The sequence below is a fragment of the Sinocyclocheilus anshuiensis genome, unplaced genomic scaffold, assembly GCF_001515605.1.
Source record: "Sinocyclocheilus anshuiensis isolate Anshui unplaced genomic scaffold, SAMN03320099.WGS_v1.1 scaffold1163, whole genome shotgun sequence".
Lineage (NCBI taxonomy): Eukaryota > Metazoa > Chordata > Actinopteri > Cypriniformes > Cyprinidae > Sinocyclocheilus > Sinocyclocheilus anshuiensis.
The window spans coordinates 659,116-679,248 of record NW_015544295.1 but is presented as its reverse complement, the minus strand read 5'-3'; the positions used below and the strand labels follow the sequence as shown (position 1 = coordinate 679,248).

Here is a 20,133-nt window from a genome sequence, read left to right as displayed (position 1 = left end):
AGTTACTTTTTTATGGAGTAACGCAATATTGTAATGCATTACTTTTAAAAGTAACTTTCCCCAACACTGGTGGACACTCTATGTGTACACTGTGCATTGTGTATAATTAGTATACTGTGTGTAAATGTGAGCATTGTGAATTAGTGTACTACCACTTAGTGTGAACTAACTGTATTGTATTTTGTACATTTTAGACATCGTTTTAGACCGTCTCCACATGACTGTAACCCGAGATTTAATTTTTGTTTATTGCTTATGTTGTTTTCTAAATAATAATAAAATGCTTTAATAATAAACTATTAAATAATTAAATATTTGTATAATATTAATAAAATACTTTAAGCATTTCTGACTAAATAAAAGTTACTCTTTTTTTCTTGTTTGAGTCGTGACAGCTGGGGCACACTCCAGTCCAGTAGTCTTTCAGTTGGTTTGCCAACCGCCAATAAAATTTAAAGAAGAAGAAGAAGAAGAAGAAGAAGAAGAAGAAGTTGTTTGAGTCGTCCAGACCGCTAGATGTCGGCATTGCGCTCTTCATCTGAAGCGCACAGCAGCTGTGGCGCATGCGCAGTTGTTCATCAGGAAGAATGGCGGCCAGGCTCCTCTTGAGATCAGCGACCCGTGCTGCTGCTGCTGTTTACAGCCGCCAGCCTCTGCCAGCTCAAGCTCCAGTCAGGGGACTGGCGTCTGGAGGTACAGGTCGACCAATGGCTTTATTTTGAGTGCGTGTTTGGACGGTTTGCGCTGAAAAACACAGCTTAGGTCGAGAGTGATATCGCCTGTTTGAGTAGCAACAGCATCTCTCGCCCAATCATACAAATATACAGTCAACTATATATATAAGTTACACACACACGGGCTTGAATGCAACTGTTGCATCATTTTTGTCGCAATGCTTCATCGTTATTTCCTCCTTGAAGAGTTGTCCGTGTATTCGTACTAAGTCTAATCCTCTTACTCGCTGTCATCCTATTTAACTTGGTCACAGTTGCACTTGCAGGAAATAGAAATAGTTTGTTGCATACTAACAATAATGGCAGGGGAAAGATTTGCGTTTCATGCCAAATAGATGCCAATTTCTGCCACAAAAGCCAAAAATGATTTAGTAAACCATAATTGTAAGATTAAGCAAAGAAAAATAGAAATCATGAGATAAGTTCGAAATTAGCTCTTAATTTTGAGTCGTAATTATTACAAAAGCCATAATTATGAAATGCAAATGTATAATTAGAGGACTTGAAATTATGACCAATAAGTAGATATTTAATTTATGATGTTTTATGTCATAACTATACAATATAGACCAATAATTATAACAATCCTTTTGTCATTGAAATAAAGAACCTTTAAGTAGGTCGAGTCCAATGATTTGCTAAAAAAAATGTGTGGAAAACAACCACAAAATGCTTGTGGAACATCAGTACACCTAGCAGTTGTGGTCTGTAATATGATTAATTTGTGAGCTTGTGTTCAGGCATCCCCACAGATGATGAGCAGGCCACCGGTCTGGAGAAGATTGTGTTGGAGGCATCCAAGAAAGGAACTGTTAGTGTCTTGTAACGTGTTCTGTTGTGGCTTCTTGTGAAATAAAGAGTGCTGTGAGAGTTCAGAACAATCAATGCTGTCTTCTCCACTAGGATCCGTATAACATCTTGAAACCGAAGGAGTATGCAGGCTCCAAACAAGACCCGCACATCGTCCCCTCCATAACCAACAAGAGGATTGTTGGCTGTGTTTGTAAGTGATCGTATCATTTAACCATCATTTTGATTTTAGTAAAACTCTTTGTTCATCCTTGTCTCTCATTAATAAATATTGACACATTAGGATGTTTACTTACTTTACTTAACAATGGCAGTGCTGACTCAAAGGCTGCTGCAAATAAAGACCAAAGCTAACTAGTCTACTCCTCCTCTTTTAGTCTAGTATGTGTTTGTTATCAGTATGAGCCATTATAACAACCTAATGATATTTGGTCAAACCTGTTAACCTGTGTGTCTTTGTTTTTTGAAGGTGAAGAGGACAACACTGCAGTGGTTTGGTTTTGGTTGCATCAGGGTGAGGCCCAGCGCTGCCCAACCTGTGGCGCTTACTACAAACTTGTTCCACACGAGTTACCCCACTGAAATATACACCGCATATGAGGCCTAATCACTCTCATACTGACTCGATCACCATAGTCAGACTTATGCACAATCTCCTCTGCTAATCTCTGTTCTGAAGAATAGAATTGCACTTTATAGGCACCTAGTTAGTTCTTTCTCATTGGTTGCTTCACATAAGTAGATCTGCAAATCTGAAATGCAAGATTTGGCAGTGCTTTCCTAATTGTGAATGTTGGTTTATTATTATTATTATTTCTTTTTTTGAGTAATAGTTTACATGCCCTGTTCTTTGCTGTGCAGTATCAGCTGCTTACACATTCCAAACTTTCCTTAGAAATACAATGCATTCCTTGCCCTGTTACATAAATGAGCTATTACTTAAAATTTACAAGCATTACAGAAGTTTGCACATTCTTGCAAAAGAGATAATGTCTACAGACTGTCTTTGATTTTTCAGTGTTTAGACAAAGATAGTACATTCCCAATTCTGTGGGATCCAAAATATGCTCCATTTACTTTGAAAGTGTTGTGATTGAATGCTCTACCTTGTTGAACTTTCCTGTAAAATAAATGTGGTGTTTCAACACTTATGATGTGTCATCTCATTGCTAGAATCTTTGCAGTTGATTTACAGCAAGTGTCTTGAAGACCTGAAATTATCTTGACAAATTTATTTTAAACAAATATTTTTTACATTCAGTCAGTATGCAATGTACAACTATACATTACAGACATTTTTCACATTATTGGTGCGCTGTCAAACGCATTGATCTTGTCAAGTGCCTTGAGACTGTAATATAAATGTTAAAAAAAGAAAAAAAAAATGTTTAAAAACAATTTCTAGGATGTACCCTTATGTGAATATTCCTTTTTGAACCAGACTAGCCCTTTATCAAGATATGCAAGAAACTTGATTATTTACGCTGGACCCTGAATTGTACCACAAAATAATTTGTATTCATTAGAAGAATGGCATTAAAAAAAATTGTGTATGCTTATTCCACATGAACTAGGAGGCTATTCTCTTTTGCAGATATAGGTACACTGATGAACATATCAACATGTAACATTTACATTTTAACTGCATTTGGCAGACAATTTTCTCCAAAGTGATTTACAACAGTGCATTCACTGCTACATTTTATCAGTATTGTGTATACACTGGGAATTGATTCCAAAACCTTGTCGTTGCACGTGCCGTGCTCTACCAGCTGAGCTAGAGGACTTTGTATGTAACAGTCTTTCAGTTAGCATTAGTTTTTCAAATCAACATTAAACACTTTGCAACCCATTTTACTTCATGTAAAATTATCCTGAAACTTGATCATGAAAATTGACTTGATCCTTCAGTATCAAGAGTTTGTAGTTAGTTCTAAAGGAGTCTATTAAGAAAGTGAACGGTATCAACTTTGGTTTCACGCTGACCTATAGACCTGAAGAATAACAGAAGGCTAGACTGTAAGGACCACTCATTTCAGAATAGTTCAGTATGGCTGCAGGCCTGCCATGTTGTACCCAGCAGGTGGATGCCAGATGGGTAACGGGTAAGGATAGGAGGGCAAAGCAGCCTGGTAGGATCCAGTAAAGGGGTTGCCCATTGGCGGGCAATGCATAGAGTGAGTCTGAGCAGGAGGTATTGTTAGATGGCTTGGAAGAAGGACCGGTTGAAGAGGTAGAGCCTTCAACTGTTCGGTTAAGTCTGCCCGAGGTCTCTCTAAGGTTGGCATGTAGGGCATTGTTAGACTGGCATGAGGGTGGAAGAGGAACTGCTGGGTAGGCAGAGGCAACACTGTCTTTGCTTTCTCTTTCCTATCCATAATGCGATGTGGAGAGGCTACTGGTATCTTCTTCAAGTAGGATTCCTCAGTGGTGGGCCGCTTTAGGAGGTGCTGGGGGTAGGACATAGGCGGTTTAAAAGTGGGCTGTAGTGACACAGGCCTGCAGGGGTCTCGTGGTGAGACCTTGTAGAAGCTGGAGGCATGAGGGACCCAGCAGGGTTTGGTGTATGCAGGTGAAGGCAGCCTGTAGGACGCAAATCTGGTGGTGGATTTACCATCCAAGGTCCATGGTGAAAGACTCCTCTGGGTCTTTTCGGAATGGGGTGGGCCACCTGGCGGGAAATCCCTGTAATGGTAGCGGTGATAGTTGGCAAGTTCTTTGCTGCTGGGGTAACATCCGAAAGGCTTGCAAACTCCGGTGCTAGCAGCCTTGGACATGGGCAGAGTAGACAAACGAGAAGGTGTCTTACTTTCGGGTTCTTTGGAAGGAGACGTCGTCACGTCTATACAGTCCTCAGAGGAGACAGAACAAGGAGAGGGGCTACGGGACAAGGAGCCAGACGAAGAGGAGAAGGGGAGGGGTGAGCCATCAGAAGAGTGGCGAGTGCGAGTAGAAGAAGGACACACAGGAGACTGGGAAGAGTGGGATAGCTGAATAACAGAGGGTCTCTCCAGTTCTGCACCGTCCTCCAAGGCGCCAGAGACAGGGATGGTCAGGCTAGCCTGGGCCAGACGCTTCTTCTTCTCCAAGGGAGAGATCACCTCAGTTGGGGTAGGAGTATGAAGGAGAGAGATCTCTCTAGAACAGGTGCCAGGGTGGGGACCGTGGACAGAAACTGCGGATGACTGATCAGAGTCCAGGCGATCGGAGGATGCCAACCATGGACTGTGATGGGAGCACATGCCTCTCTCACAGTGATGATCTGATCCCATTTTCTCCTGTGAACAAAAGGGATATGCTTCAGGACAAGGAGCAGACAGATACATCTCCACACATAGGACATTTAGAGATATACACTATTCATCAAATTGTTGTTTTGCTGGCAATATAAAAGCATAAATATATATAGCATATATAAAAGGCAATATAAAAAAAAACATTGTGAATATCGTGGAAGTTCTAATGTGCCTTTTATTTGGCCATTAAATTTCCTATAGCATGTCATTAGACTAGCTGATTGACTGTGACCCATCCTTCTCCCAAGACTTGAATATGGGAGCATTTAGACCAGGGGTGTCAAAATCATCTCCTGGAGGGCCACAGTCCTGCAGAGTTTAACACCAACCTGCTCCAACACAACTACCTTAAGTTTTCAAGTAATCCTGAAGACCTTAATTAGCTCCCTGTTGAAAAAAACAGCATATGCTGGTTAGGTATGTTTTGAAGCATGGCAGCTGGTTTAAGCTGGTCCTTAGTTGGTCATGAGCTTAAGCTGATTTAAGTTGGTCCTGAGCTGGTCCTGAGCAGGAGCTAGTTGCTTAGACCAGTTTATAACCAGCTCTGGACCAGCTTAAACCAGCTCATGACCAACTAAGGACCAGCTCAAACCAGCTGCCATGCTTCAAAACAAACCTAACCAGCATATGCGCTTTTTTTTTCAACAGGGCTGGTTTAGGTGTATTTAATTAAATCTGAAGCTAAACTCTGCTGTAGCCCTCCAGGAACTGTTTGACATCCCTGAATTAGATAGTAGCTTAAACAGCACTAAATTCTTTTCTATGAATGGGTTCAAACAGCCAACCGTCCAGAGCATAGGTCTTCAACCCTGCACCTGGGGACCCACTGTCCTGCAGAGTTCAGCTCCAACCCTAATCAAACACACCTGATCCAGCTTATCAAGGTGTTCAGGCTCACTTGAAAAGTCACAGGCCAGGTGTGCGAAAGAAGGTTGGAAAGCTTGGACAGTGAGTCCCCAGGAGCAGGTTTGAAGACCTATGGTCCAGGGTGTTTCCCTGCCTACAGCCTGAGACACTGGGATTGGATCCGGCATGCCCCTGACCCTACATAGGACAACTGGTTTGAAGAATGGATGAATGGTTCAAATGGTCCATTTCAATTAATTAATTCAACAATCTGTTTGAGTCATTACTTAAAAATGTGTCGTCACAAAGCTGAAGTTCTCATAGCATAGTTCCAACCCTAATTGTACATTTGACAAAGAGTTTCTTTGATCCAAGTGCATTTTCTTCCTGCTCACCTCGCACTCTTCTCTCTCCATCTTCCTCTTTTTCTTGCTCTCTGGCTTACTTCCCCTGTTCTCAGGGCTCCTCTTGTACTGCTTTCGAGGTTTGGAGGGTGGTAGCGGTTTGTCCTCCTCCCCTCTCAGCTGCCGCTCAAAGGGCAACACCAACCTGTACAAAGAAAGAGTCTTACTGTTGGAGCCATGGGTTAGCAGTCAATGCACATTTCTTCAACTGAGCAGTTGTGTTCATGTGGGCAATGTGAGTTTGAGCGATCCGACTTAAGATTTTCGACTTGTGAATAAAAAAAATTGTCTGGTTCATTACAGTTAACAAGTGGGTTTACCTTTCGTAGTGTCTGCGTGTGCAGGTGGCTGCACTGGTACTGCCTGGACTACCACCCAGCTCATCATACACATTTTTCCATAGCCTCCGCGCTGTTACCTGTGAGTAAACACAACGTTATTACACACCCTTAGAAGAAAAGAAAACAAAATTTAACTACCTACTGTACTGTAGCGACTTCTCTGACAATGATTCAATTACAAACCCAGATAATAATGACTAATTCACGAGTTTGCACTATATATATATATATATATATATATATATTCAAATTATATATTATATATTCAGGAAATAGTATACATATTTGGTGTGCTGTCTGAGGAGAGGGCTCCGAGCTCGGCATTTAGCCAGAACCCAGAGAACTCCTCCATATCCCAAGCTGGGATAGGAATAGTTAGGAGTTGGGAAGGAGGAGGGAAACTTGAAAACGGTTGTGGGACAGAGGTAAGTTGGCTGTATAAATACTTACTATAATTGTGCTAATTATCATGCTCTACCTGTGCTAAATTGGTTGATTATCTGAATGTGAGCCTCCCAAACTTTGTTAATAAAACATAATTGAAAATGGTTTGGTTTTCTGTCGGTGCTGATAGCCTCTTTGGCAGCGTGCCGACATACAGCGTCGTTGTGCTACGAGCTTTCCCGAATTCGTATCCCGGCTCGAGGACCTTTCCTAATCCCACCCCCCTCTCTCTCCCACTTCGCTTCCTGTCAGATCTAAACTGTCCTATCATAAAGGCAAAAATGCCAAAAATTAATTACAAAAAAAATAGTTTGGTGTCCTAAGAGTGTGGTTACATAAATGTACCTTTATACAACAAAATTTTGCAGGCAAAATCCAGTCTTCTCCATGGGAATCTCACACAAGGGATGTGTTCCCTATATAGATTTTGTATCGAATTCAAGCTAGTTTAACTCTGAACATGTCAATTTGCCATATTGACCAACACAATGCTGTTTAATTAGGAAGTGACCTCTGACTAACAATGCTTCATGCATCACTACTGACAATGGACCTTCTTTGCCCACAAAGTTTCACTGATGTGAAGGCGCCTTATGGATAAATGTGTTTCATGTGCAATTCTAAATTAGCATCTATGCTTGCATTTTGTTTTCTTGGACTGACTGTGTGTGTATCGCATGCACTGCAGTATCAGTCTGATCAGCCCTTGTCATAGTGGAACTTCATGATTAGTCACTGGTTAGTTTCAGAGGTTGCCTCATATGTGTGTAAGTACATACCCCAAATTTATTTTCACAGGCTGATAAAAGTTTCAGCTTTACAATGCTAATACCACCCTTACTGCCTGACACATTGCTAAATCAATTAATGACCAAGGTACTTTTTATTTACAGGTATCAGTCCTCTGAAGTTTGTTTGGTGACAGCAAACACGTTCAGTTTAGTTGTGTTACTGGAAAAAAGTTTGACTGATGCAATAATGGCATTTATTTTTTTGCATGACTCTTTTTAGAGTACAAGGTCAGACTTTCCACTCCCAGACCTAATTCACACACATACACAAGACCCCCTTTGACCAAGACTAAAATTATATGCAAACAGACAGACAGACGTTGTTTTGTCAAACATCGGTTTTACTGACCACACGCACACTCATTAAAAATACAAACACTTTAGCACCTTAGAGTGAGTGGAAACTTAAGTGTGACAGAACAAAGCTTTGAAGCAGTGGGTTTGGGCAGAAAGAGCTAGGTGGAAGATGGACCCCCGTTCTCATTGTGGTCATAACGGTCACTGTTGTATGTATGGTGTGGCCTAAAGCCATCATAGTTTCCACTGTGCAAGAGCAAGTGGCAAATGCATGACCTGCTTCTCAGCTTCCTCATTAGGTGCAGAAGCCTCGGGCAGTTGGCATACTTGCACAACATATCGACAAGATAATGCTATCAGGGGTGTGAATGAGAGATGGGGGAGATAGACCAGCACCAGGTTGTGAAAGGTCTGTCTGGAGGTTTGTTTGCGTGAGGATACTTACCGCATCATATCCTCCAAGTGTCTCCACAGCTTTGTAGATTTTCCACAAGTTGACTGGAAAAAAGACAGAGACATGACTGCGTCAATACACAAATTTCTCATCAAAACTGTGAACGGTGAAAATCAGTGAAATGAGGTGCTCTTCATCTAAAAGAAGTCAGATTAAATGTTATACGAGCTGTTTTATTTATATAGATATATATATCTATTCATTTTATATGAGGTATGCGACCTTGTTACCAAATTTTGGGACATTCTGAACTACATTTTAAAACTTTTTTAAAAAAGAAGAAGAAGAAGAAGAAAACAACAACAATGCCAGAAGGGGTAACAGGGTTGCAAATTTAGCACAAATGTAGCCTCACTCAGTAGTGATAGCAAATGTTGGTTTGCAGTTATTAATAAACATATGTTCTATTAATTGAAGAAAATATTTTGGTTAACAGACTTAGATGATTAAGCTCAATTTTTAATAACTGACTAAATGTATTGTCTGTCTGTCCCAATATAAAAAGTCCAAATTGAGTCAACTTTGAGTGTAATGTAATGAGGAAAAATCATATTGTAACTAAATATACATTTTTTTCATAATTAATTTAAAATATTTTTTAATACAATGAATTCAATATGAATTCAATAGACTGTAAAAATTCTGACTAATGATAATTTAACTCTATTTAATTTAATAATAGCATAATTAATTAATTAATTTTAGATTGGTTTTATTTTAGATAACAGTCAACACAACAGTTATCTAACAGTTCTCATAACATAATTAATATTGTGATTTCTGTCTCATGGTTTAAAGAAAACTAAAGTGTACCACATATATGATATATTAGTGGTTTTAATGAGGGCATTGCAACCCAAAAAATGGTTGTGGATGTGTTCTGTTCTGAGAAATCATGCTAAATGTAAATAATAAAATGCAGTTAACTAAATAGTTGTGTGTAGTTGGAACAGCATAATAAATAGGCTGTTCAACTTTTAAAAGGAAGGAGAAAAACTTTGTTACTGATGTTAAAGTCTGTGTATCTGATCTTTTGCTTGTAAAAGCTAGTCAAATCAGACAGATTGCAACACGCATACATTGTGTAACATGCCCTCATGCTCAGAAACCATGAACAAAACTATAGAAGGTAAAACAAAAGATGAGCCAGAGACAACACTAAACACGGGTTCACTTGGTTTGTGACGACCACAATGTGTTTTGGTGAGGTGAATTATGGCTGCTGAGAGCTTGAAACTAAAACGTTTGCATATTGTAGTGCCTACACAGTTCTGAACAATTACATTTACATTAAATTTATTGAATTGCAGTACATTTGCACGATTTTGAGAGTATTTGAGGTTTTTGTGTTGGGTTGCCACATGATGTTCAATGTAAAATCTACATCTTAAAGCAAAAGCAGCTGAAAACCATGATTTTAGCAAATGGCTGCAATATAACAAAGAGTGAAATATTTAAGGGGGTCTGAATACTTTCCGTACCCACTGTAAATGCTGTAATATTACATGCAACCGTATTCAGACTCACTCTGTTTAAAGCCAAGATGGGGAATTCTCTCTATAGGCGTGCTTCTTTCCTTCATGAAACAGTACAGATTGGTCACAAAGGTTTTCTCTTCACTCTCAGACTGGTCCGTTCTGGAACCTTCCTCACTGCTATTGGTGGACACCATGTTCTCCATCTCCCTGCTGGTCTAGTGGAAAAATAGTGTACGGTTAAAAACCACAAAAGTTGTCCAAAAAAAGTGCTTTTACTTGAAGAAAGAATATTTTAGGAATATTACGCATATTCTTCGAAGAATGTGACATTGTTTTCATATACCTCACTATTATACGGTGAAAAAATATTTTATTTACGATTAACATTTAAATAGTAATCAATTCAGATTATGGTAGTATTTCTTGTACAATTTAAATAAAATTACAAAAATTTAAAATTAAAAAAATTAAATTTATTAAAAAAAAAATTTAATTAAATATAGAATATTTACACATATTTTAATAGAAGTAAAATATTTTTTTTCTTCAAATAAGAAGAATTTAGTCACAACAGGTTAAAAAATTGAGGGGAAATGAAAGGGTCACAATGAATAAAATAAAATAAAATAAAATAAAATAAAATAATAAAGGGTCTCAAAAAAGGTGTCACTGACTTTATGCAAAATATATTTTTTCATGAACTTTATTTTTTCTCATTTTTATTTTAAGGTGAAATGACCTGGGCATGTTTTTGTGAGAATCACCCTAGTTGAAAAATGTTCTATTTCATATAATTGTCAGTTTTTGCCCAATTCAGGAGTTCCCAACATAACGGTTCGATAACTAATAAATCTACAGTATGCGTGTGCACTGCACACGATATAGGCAATATATGAATATATGTGGGTGAGTTTGTGTCATTTACAGGAAGCAGCGTAACTGTGCTTCGAACAACCTTCGAATTTCACTTTCACACAAACAGCCTGATAAATCTTCTCACTGATTCATTTTCTCAAAGCCTCATGCAAAATTGCAGGTGATATAGGTGCTCATGCAACTCCGTTCCGAGACCAGTCATATTCAGAGTGTGAGACTGAAAACACAACAGCTTTGGCTTTCACCACCACTTTCAATAAGTAACCAGACATCCTGTTTGAAGGGAAACCGAACCACTGGTGGGGTTTTCACAAAAGAAAGCTGCACTAGTGCTGTACTCCACACAGTGATAAAGACACAAGTGGTGCAAACATGAGAAACTTTGCAGTTACTGCAAGAGGGCGGGAGTTTGGTGTCCGCAAATCTTGTGATTTTCAGCTGAAACACAAGAGTATGAATGTAGCCTTCCTTATCTATATGATACTAAAAAAGTGAAGTGGGATTATGAGATATGTTCCTCAGATCACACTTTCGCACAATCTGATCAAAAGGCCTTGTGGAAGAAGCTAAACTCCAGAATAAAGGGCTGTTCATGATAACTACAATTATAACGTTTTAATAGTTCACACCACAACTAACAATAACAACAACAACACAGAGGAACGATAATGAACACTTTCAGAATGATTTTTTTCCAGCTGATGCACAATAAAAACATTGAAAGCCAATCAAAATCCACCTTTTTAAAGTTTAAAGCAGCAGACGACAAAACTTCTAATAAACAATATATTATCGTCTATTATTGTGGACACTAATATAGTTATCTTTAAATTTATCATTCTTGGTGTGAACGGGCCACGATATGGACCACAGAAATCTCACTATCAGCCGCTGTGAAAAAGAAGTGTGCTTAACTGTATTGCATGTGCACTTTGAATCTTAAAAATATATTTAAAAAACTGTACTTGCAGTTATTGCAATATTAAAGATAAAAGGCCACTTAAGTGTACTTAAATAGAGTTCAATTTAAAGACTATGTTTCTTAACACACTTAAGTACACTTTTAAAAGTGCACTTCTTAATAAGGTCAAGTTTTACTTGAATGTACATTTTAAATAGTTGTTTTAATATTTTGTCATGCTGTATAGAATTATGATTTATTGACTAACATATTAAAGCACATGTAAAGTATTTGATTATAATTTTAAATGTGTTTTTCAATATTATTTCATATTGCAACTTCATCATTACAAATGTTTAGTTACAAATATATTTAAATATATGACACACGCTTATTTAAGTATATTTCAGTTTAGCATAAATGCTTGTCAGTATTGTAAATATGCAATTACGTATCCGAAAACATTAGATTTAGTTTGCACTTAGGTAGGCCTACATTCTTTTAAGTATAGTATTTCTATAAGAAGTAGTATACACTATGTGAAATGCACAAGTCTGATAACTTAGAAACACCTCTTTCTCATGACTTGGGGTATGATCCATATCTTGAGCGTAAACTGTTCAGGATAAGTTACGCACTGATGCGCTCGCTTTAGCAAACACCGCTAAAGCGATGATCAGCACCTTATAAACCTTGTAGATGCTTTTGTATAGCAAGGAAGGAACAAGCCCCTGTTGAAAGAGGGAAGTAAGTGAACGTTATCTACAGAAACACAGCACATTCACCCTGAGTGGTAAAGTGCTACATGATCAGGCCAAAGTGGAACTGCTAGCAACTAGCGCGCAAGCACACAGGACAATGACCCACAGTGCAGGCAGGCCGCAAGTGAGAAATGAAAGAGTGAAGGCATGCAGAAATGAACGCCAGCCGTCACAAGTTCGCCCACTCAGTAACAATACACATGACTTATAAGAGGGGGGCAGAAAAGGGTGGTAAGCCCTAGAAAATAAGTTAATGTAAGCAAAATATGACAAAAGCTGCTTATGTACAGCTGGTAGGCTATACGTTGTGGCTTTGATGCAACTGGTGTTTTAAGGGGCCATTATGAAAAACATGATTTTATAAAAATGTATTTTTTTAGCCAATCATATATGAGTTCATATACATGAAGTCTTAAAGATACAGAAGTAACGGTTGAAAATGATCATAAAAATAAACTTTGATGGAAGAAACAACTGACTTGAGCTGAATAACGAACGACATTGCTGCCTTATATAGAATTGCTTATAGCTGAATTGAACTCATTATGACAATATTGTCTTTTAAAGCTGTTTTACAGCACAATATGAATTGTCTTTATAGATGAGTTTCCATGATTGATTTGAATTGAAGCTACTTTGAAACAATCTATATTGTATAAAGCGCTATAGAAATAAAGGTAACTTGACTTGACTAACAATAAATCGATATGGAAAGACTTAATTTTGTACAAAAGTGTGTAATCTTTTTGAAACCAGCCTAAGCTGGTTTGCTGGTTTTAGGTTTTGGACACTTCTCAGCTAAGCTTAGACTTGTTTCAGCAGGTTTTTTAGCAGGCTTAATTGTTTGTGGAAACAATTTTTTGGAAAAAACGTTTGGTTAAATCACATTCGCCCGCCAAAATGGTAAAAAGACAAAAACAATTGGTAACAGCTTGCGAAGAGAAATTCCCCGGTGACTATATACGCTACGCACAGAAAGCTTTGGATTTCCATTTGATGACTCTGGTGGTTGATCTCTGCCGTTTGCTGCCAAAGCAATGTTCAGTCAGTAAGTTTCACACTGAATAGAGTTCCTCAGAGAGCTTAACTTCTTCCCAGAACAAGGCCTCTACAATGACTAATATTGTGCATATAGGGCTTTATTCTAGCTTCTGAGTAATATAGAAGATAAGAAGGCCCCTTTTCAGTGTACTGAAATGAGTAAACATTGAGGCCTAAGTTTAAATCTCTCTCCTGTGAAGGGAATAATATCATACATGTAGGCCCAAAAGCTGGGGCAATCTAAAAGAGTCTGATTCATTCTTTCCCTTGCTTCAATCGTAAATACAACAGAGAAAAATTGACACATGTCTTTTGCTATGGGTGCTGCTGAGCTCCAGTCTGTCCTCCTGAATTGAGTCATCTTCACTGAAATTTCATATACGGCTTTATCTGATTGCCATCTACCCAAACATTTCATGTTATATTGACAACACAGATAATAACCAGCTTTGAGGAATAGTGTGTTAGCACTAGTTCTTGGAATAAATATTTGAATATCTTGTAATCAAGGGAAATGCGTTTTTGAGAAAAACGCAGGTGGTAGTTTTTTCCGAATTTGGTTTATAATGGTCTCTTTATATTGTGTATGCATTTTGTGTCTTTTATCTAATGAGATGGTTACAAAATCATTCTTTAACCACAAATATAATCAAAGAAGAGATGTAACTGGTGGAATGCATATTAAAATACATAAAGCGTGCTCTCACAAAACTATTTAGGCCAATTGATATGTAACAAAAACACAAGATCACTCGTTCAATTTAATACAGTCATATCAAGACCACAACAGGGAAGAGCTTAGCTCTTAAATGCTACCTTTGAGTTTCAAACAGGAAGGGTTTTTTTGTGTGTTGAGAACCGTGCCCCCGTCCCTCTTGAACTGTGGCTAAAAGTAGCACAGACCCCAGTGTGAGAGACTTTCTGCAAGCTGCAGCTCTTCAATTTCCACCTCATTCAAATTTCGGAAAAGTGCGTGGGTTAGTCTGCAGCGGGCGTGTCAATAACACTCAAAATGAGAGTTTACACATGCTGATGAAGACGCAGTGGCATGGCCAGTGCTCGCCACCAAAACCACATGGCTTTCAACTTCTGACGCCACCCTGGAAATATGATGCATCTTTGCATTAGCATACAAACACTGTTTTCAATTACAAGAAGTGTGAGAGAGAGAAAAAACAACAACTGTGATTGTTTATATGCGTATCCTTGCATGTAGTGTAACACTCAAAACTCGCTCATTCACTTGTTATTCTGATGTACTGCAGAAATGAAGAACCGAAAACTGTAACCGAAATAAATGAGACCAGAGGCTGTTGAGTCAATGCATGTAAATATACTGGAATACTGAAAATGTTTTTTTTCTTGCAAAATGAAAGTCAAATGGACAATCTAACCACAAGGTAACAGCGTCATATCTCATGTGACTAACTACTGTTACTGACATCAGCATTCTCAGTAACCGAAATATTGCAATAATACCAGAAATCAATTTGGCAACAGTCATTAGATCGAAAGGGGAAGTGAGATGTTATTTTTACGAGCAAAATTTGCACTTCAGCCATATTAGGAGAATCAGTGATGTGAAATTTACATAAACTACATACAAATTCACATTTACAGTTTTGGGAAACGATACATAATCATGCCTTAAAAGGGAGAGTTCTCCCAAAATAATATGAATTCTGTCATCATTTACTCGCCCTTGTGACGCTCCAAACCCTTTTAGATTTTCAGTGGAACACAAAAGCAGAAATTTTGAGAACTGTTACGTAGCTTTTGCCACAGAATGACCATCATAAAAATAGTCTGTGACTGAAGTCATATGATAGCCTCTGGTAAACTATGATCGAGAAATGTTCTCTACAATGTGTATTTCCACAAGGAATAACACCACACAGGCTTGAAATGACAAGAGGAGGAGTGAATCACGAGCCACATGTGCTGCCTTACCTGATTTGGTGAATTCATCTCCTGCTTTTTCTTTTCACAGTCTTCTAGTTCTCCTTCACCAACATCGACCTCTCCTCGAGGGTCCAACACTAAAACAAAGCACAGCATACTAGTTACACACAAATGAAGGTGTAAACACGTAATACATCAAAAGAGTGTACACACTGATTGAAACTTTCTGTTAGTGTGCAGCCGATTTGAGTTGTTCAATTTCCAATGTTGATGCAGTTGAATCAGTTGATGAATACTCATTTTAGGAACAGAGAGGCGTAGGTCTTTTCCAGAGATACCACAGAAAAGCAGAGGTGAATACTTTGGAAAGCAATTGGTAAACTAGAATTGGTTCACCCAGAGATTGATATGCAAATTCTGTCAAAAATGTATTCACTCTCATGTCATTCCAAACCTGTATGACTTTCTTCTGCAGAACACAAAAGAAAAAACATGTTTCTTTGTCCACACAATGAAAGTAAATGAAACCAGTGTTGTTTTGGGCTCCGCTGATTTTCATTGTATAAGTAAAAACTGCTGAAACATACTTCAGTGTAATTTTAGTAATAATTATACACTATTAGTATTTAGTATTAAATGTATTTATTAACATTTTTAATGAGCTTTTATTTTAATATTTTCAGTTTTCATTTGACCATTTTTTTAGTTTACATTTGAGTAATTTTGCTACATGCTTTTTAAACTTTTAATAATTTTTAAGATTAAAAATATATATATTTCTATATAGCTTTAGGGAATTTTTATTTCAGTTTTAAGAATTTTAGCACTACAACTTAAACTTTTTTTTTTTTTTTAGTTTGAGCCATTTTGTTATGTGCTTTTGTCACTTTTATAAGTTATTAGGGTTTTCTATATAGATTAACTGAATTTTTTATTCAGTTTCAGAAAGTTCAGTCCTTCAGCTTGTGCAAAAATGTTGCCAAGACAACAGTTCTAGTTTTAAAGTTTTAAGTTTTTTATCTAATATTTATATATTTTTTTTATTTCAGCTTTATATCAATTACCGAAAATCTGTAAATGATTTAGTTTTGGTTAACAATAACACCACAGTATTCAAAACGTCTTCTTTTGTACTCGACAGAAGAAAGAAAGTCAAAAAGGTTTGGAACAACATGATGAAGGTAAATAAATGATGACAGAATTTTCATTTTTGGTTAAACTGTCCCTTTACCAACAGCATTTACACTGATTAGATCTGCATAAACATCCCTCACCTCTACACTCTTAGAAAAATGTCTGAGGTACAAAGTTGTCAATGGAGTATACCTACAAAAGCTAAAGGGTACATCTTTGCACCTTATTTACCCTAAATGGTACATATTAGTACCTTAACGGTACATATTAGTGATTTAAAAGTAGATAAAGTTATCATATTAGTACCTTTTGAAAGGGTATCGGCCCAGTGAGAGTTTGGTGTCTTTGAGTATATCCTGTGTATCCCAATCACATTAAAAATAAAAATCAGCTGCTAATTTAGCATGAGCAGAGCAACGCTCTCGGTTTACCCAGCATCTGCTTTATAAAAATGCAGTTTTGAATCTGAAGTATTGAGTTAAATGGGCGTGTAAGACAGAAAGAAAGAAAGAAAGAAAGAACATTCTAATACGAAACCACATGATTACAACACTACTTCCTGTCTGTATGTATAAACCACAGCTATGTGATACTCAGCTCGAATATAAAAATAAACATTTGTGAGCTGTCTAACAAAATTAACACACCAATGCATCCTCTATTATAAAATCTATACCTTGCATAAACGTACCAGTCGTGCATTTATTACGCATTATCTTTTATCATTCGGACATCGAATGTGCAGTGATTCCAGTTTTATAAGCTTTTCAGAGCTTTGTATTTCTGTAGAAGGTGCATGGGAGGACACTATCATCACACTGAACTTTCGATGGCCAAATTTCAGGTCAAAAATGGCACACAGGCGAGCATATCAAGCCATCTACCGCTCAGGTACCTGGTGTGAATAGAACCAGTACAATGTAACCATCAGGCACCTGACAGCATCTTATTTACAAACCACACAAGCACTGAATTATAGGTTCGCTCTGGGTTGCCTCTACCTCAAAGTCTCCACTTCCCTTTCTCGTAGCCTTCTCGCCACTCTTTACACTCGTATCTCTGTTTGTAACAACCAGCAACGCTTCGCTTTCGAGATCAGACGTTTCCTGTGCCAAGGGCACTCAACGGGCTTCTGTTATTTTACTTCCCCTTCTGAGCCACAGTGCAGAAAGATTGTGACAAGTTGGACTGATATTATCACTGGTGCGATAGCAACTTCTGCATTGTTTCTGGCAGCCTGCTATTGTTCGGATGGGGCAAAACGTTATAAACCCAAATGAATTCTTTAACTGAGCATCACTACAAACACCAGAAGGCTTTAAACTGCGGCTTTTCTTCTGATGTGCATGAATTCTTCATAATCCTGGATTGTCTCACAAATAAAGCCATAACGTGCGATAACATCACAATGTGATAGCGTCATAATGTCACAGACTGGTGTTCACATTATGACAACATCAAAGCACGATAACAAGTTATCAACGTAGAAATACATATCTGTGATAAGGCTTCCTAAACCAAAATGGCCTGTGATGTTCAGTCAATAAGCTTATCTGGCCTGTTCTCATCAGTTTGCTTATGAGGGGTTTTACGCTTCAACAGCAATGTGTTGCTATTTCTCTAAACCACTTCCTCAAAGAGCAAAACCTGTTATGGTTACTCATATCTAGTCCTTATTACAGTCACTTAAATTACTAAAAATGACAGTAATAGCCATTATGGTAATCCACTTTAACATTAATTCCTTCCAAAAAGCTAATATTTCATTTTATTTTACTTATTGTTTAAACTAGCTACTACTAAATAATCAAATAGTGACTAGTATGTTTTTACTGTATTGTTTATCAGATCAACTGGTACATATTCATTAGCCTACTTACTATTTCAGTTGTTTTTTTTCGTGAGATGTCCAAGTAAGATTTTGAATTGAACTATATAGTAGCTATTCTGACTAGTCATTTTAGATAGCCTACAAGTAAAAATGAAATGATAACTAGTGAGGTAAGAGATACTAACGTTAGTGTCTCAGAAACGGTATACGGTTTGAACCGCTTCTGTATGTGGCTTTAAAATATACAATTTCTTAAATCTATATATTAGGCATTGAATTTAAAACCTGAAAGCGGACTCTTTAGATTTGTTTTGAAGAAACTTTGATAACTGTCAATGCCAAGAAAATCAGTTTTGTGTAAAAACTAAGCAATATAAAGTATTATGTGATAGCGAAGCCATGCTAATTTTACACACTAGAAAGTTTTCGCATCATTGATAGTAATATAATCGCTTACCCATTGTAGAAGAGCGCGTCGTGCACGGACTGTAATATCAGGAGCGTGTGTTGATGTCTGTCCTTCAGTCTCGCGTCTCAGGAATTGACAGCTCGCTCTCAGCACGCGCTCTCTCTACAGGACTTCCTCACTCGAGTCAATCAGGAACCCTGGGACTCTGAGTCCTCTTCAAAGTCTGTTTTTTTAAGCGGTACGTTTTCGTTTTAAACAAGTTGGTTTACAGACTTTGAGTGCATGGTTTTCAGTATGTCTAACTGCAGTTTTGTACTGAATCTTCTCTTATAGAGTTTCAATTCTGAAATCTGAAAAAAAAAGATCAATTATTAGGATATATGTGACGCTGGACCACAAAACCAGTCATAAGGGTAATTTTTTTTACTGAAATTTATACAGATAAATAAGCTTTCCATTGATGTATGGTTTGTTAGGTTAGGACAATATTTGGATACAATTATTTGAAAATCTGGAATCTGAGGGTGCAAAAAAAAAAAGAAAAAAAGAAGCAAAATATTGAGAAAGTCGCCTTTAAAGTTGTCCAAATGAAGTTCTTAGCAATGCATATTACTAATCAAAAATTTTGATATATTTATGGTAGGAAATTTACAAAATATATGAATGGAACATGATCTTTACTTAATATCCTAATGATTTGAAAAATTGATCATTTTGACCCATACCATGTATTGTTGGCTATTACTACAAATATATTGTAACGAAGTAATAATACTTCGTTACAGTACTTAAAGTGGTCATATGATAAGATTTAAATTTTTCCTTTCTCGTTGGAGTGTTACAAGCTCTTGGTGCATAAAGAAGATTTTGCGCTGTGGATCGCCAGATCGGCTTTCACCGTGGACGAAGCGGAGTCCAGCCCGGGGTCGTTACATGTGGTTGATGCAGGCATCACAATATGGTGAAGGACGTAACATTTCCGTGACACGCGTGAGGTATTCAGCCAATCACAACGCACTGGATAGCTGGCCATCTGGCATTTGCAAGTTAGACTCCTAAAAACACCTTTGCTCATATGCAAACAAGTGCGCGCACAACCGCAGATGATTCATTTTCCACTCAAGTCGAGTCTGGGGTGTGTGCAATATACAGTATATCTTCTGCGATGATATTCAAGTGTTGTTGTAATGATGTGCGATCTGACATTATCAAGTAGGCTATATCACCAAATCACACATAGAGTGCACGCACGTGATTAGTCTATTAAAACTCAAAATCCCAGGCATTCTAAATTATAGACGGCAAAAAATGCATCTGTATGCTTTTTATATTTATATAATTTAATATAGTTAACTTAATCTATATCACACAAAGAGTACCATT

The 20,133-nt window shown here is 37.6% G+C and overlaps 2 protein-coding genes across 3 annotated transcripts; one reads left to right on the top strand and one right to left on the bottom strand.

Moving 5' to 3' along the window:
* The first annotated feature begins 532 nt into the window (after nucleotides 1–532).
* cox5bb (cytochrome c oxidase subunit 5Bb) lies at nucleotides 533–2,692 on the top strand. Its single transcript, XM_016499026.1, has 4 exons — nucleotides 533–693; nucleotides 1,475–1,545; nucleotides 1,638–1,737; nucleotides 2,014–2,692. The coding sequence occupies exons 1-4, from the start codon at nucleotides 564–566 to the stop codon at nucleotides 2,124–2,126; spliced, it is 414 nt and encodes a 137-aa protein (XP_016354512.1). The 5' UTR covers nucleotides 533–563; the 3' UTR covers nucleotides 2,127–2,692.
* An 85-nt stretch (nucleotides 2,693–2,777) lies between these two features.
* Nucleotides 2,778–18,900, bottom strand: LOC107698108 (AT-rich interactive domain-containing protein 5A-like). 2 transcript variants are annotated; one of them, XM_016499024.1, is made up of 7 exons: nucleotides 18,799–18,900; nucleotides 15,425–15,513; nucleotides 9,945–10,110; nucleotides 8,409–8,461; nucleotides 6,411–6,508; nucleotides 6,082–6,235; nucleotides 2,778–4,822 (listed from the first exon to the last, which is right to left on the bottom strand). In XM_016499024.1, the coding sequence occupies exons 1-7, from the start codon at nucleotides 18,800–18,802 to the stop codon at nucleotides 3,590–3,592; spliced, it is 1,797 nt and encodes a 598-aa protein (XP_016354510.1). In that variant the 5' UTR covers nucleotides 18,803–18,900; the 3' UTR covers nucleotides 2,778–3,589. The 2 variants fall into 2 exon arrangements, with proteins under 2 accessions (XP_016354510.1, XP_016354511.1); XM_016499025.1 differs by lacking the exon at nucleotides 18,799–18,900 and having other exon boundaries at nucleotides 9,945–10,105; nucleotides 15,425–15,471.
* Nucleotides 18,901–20,133: the final 1,233 nt, after the last annotated feature.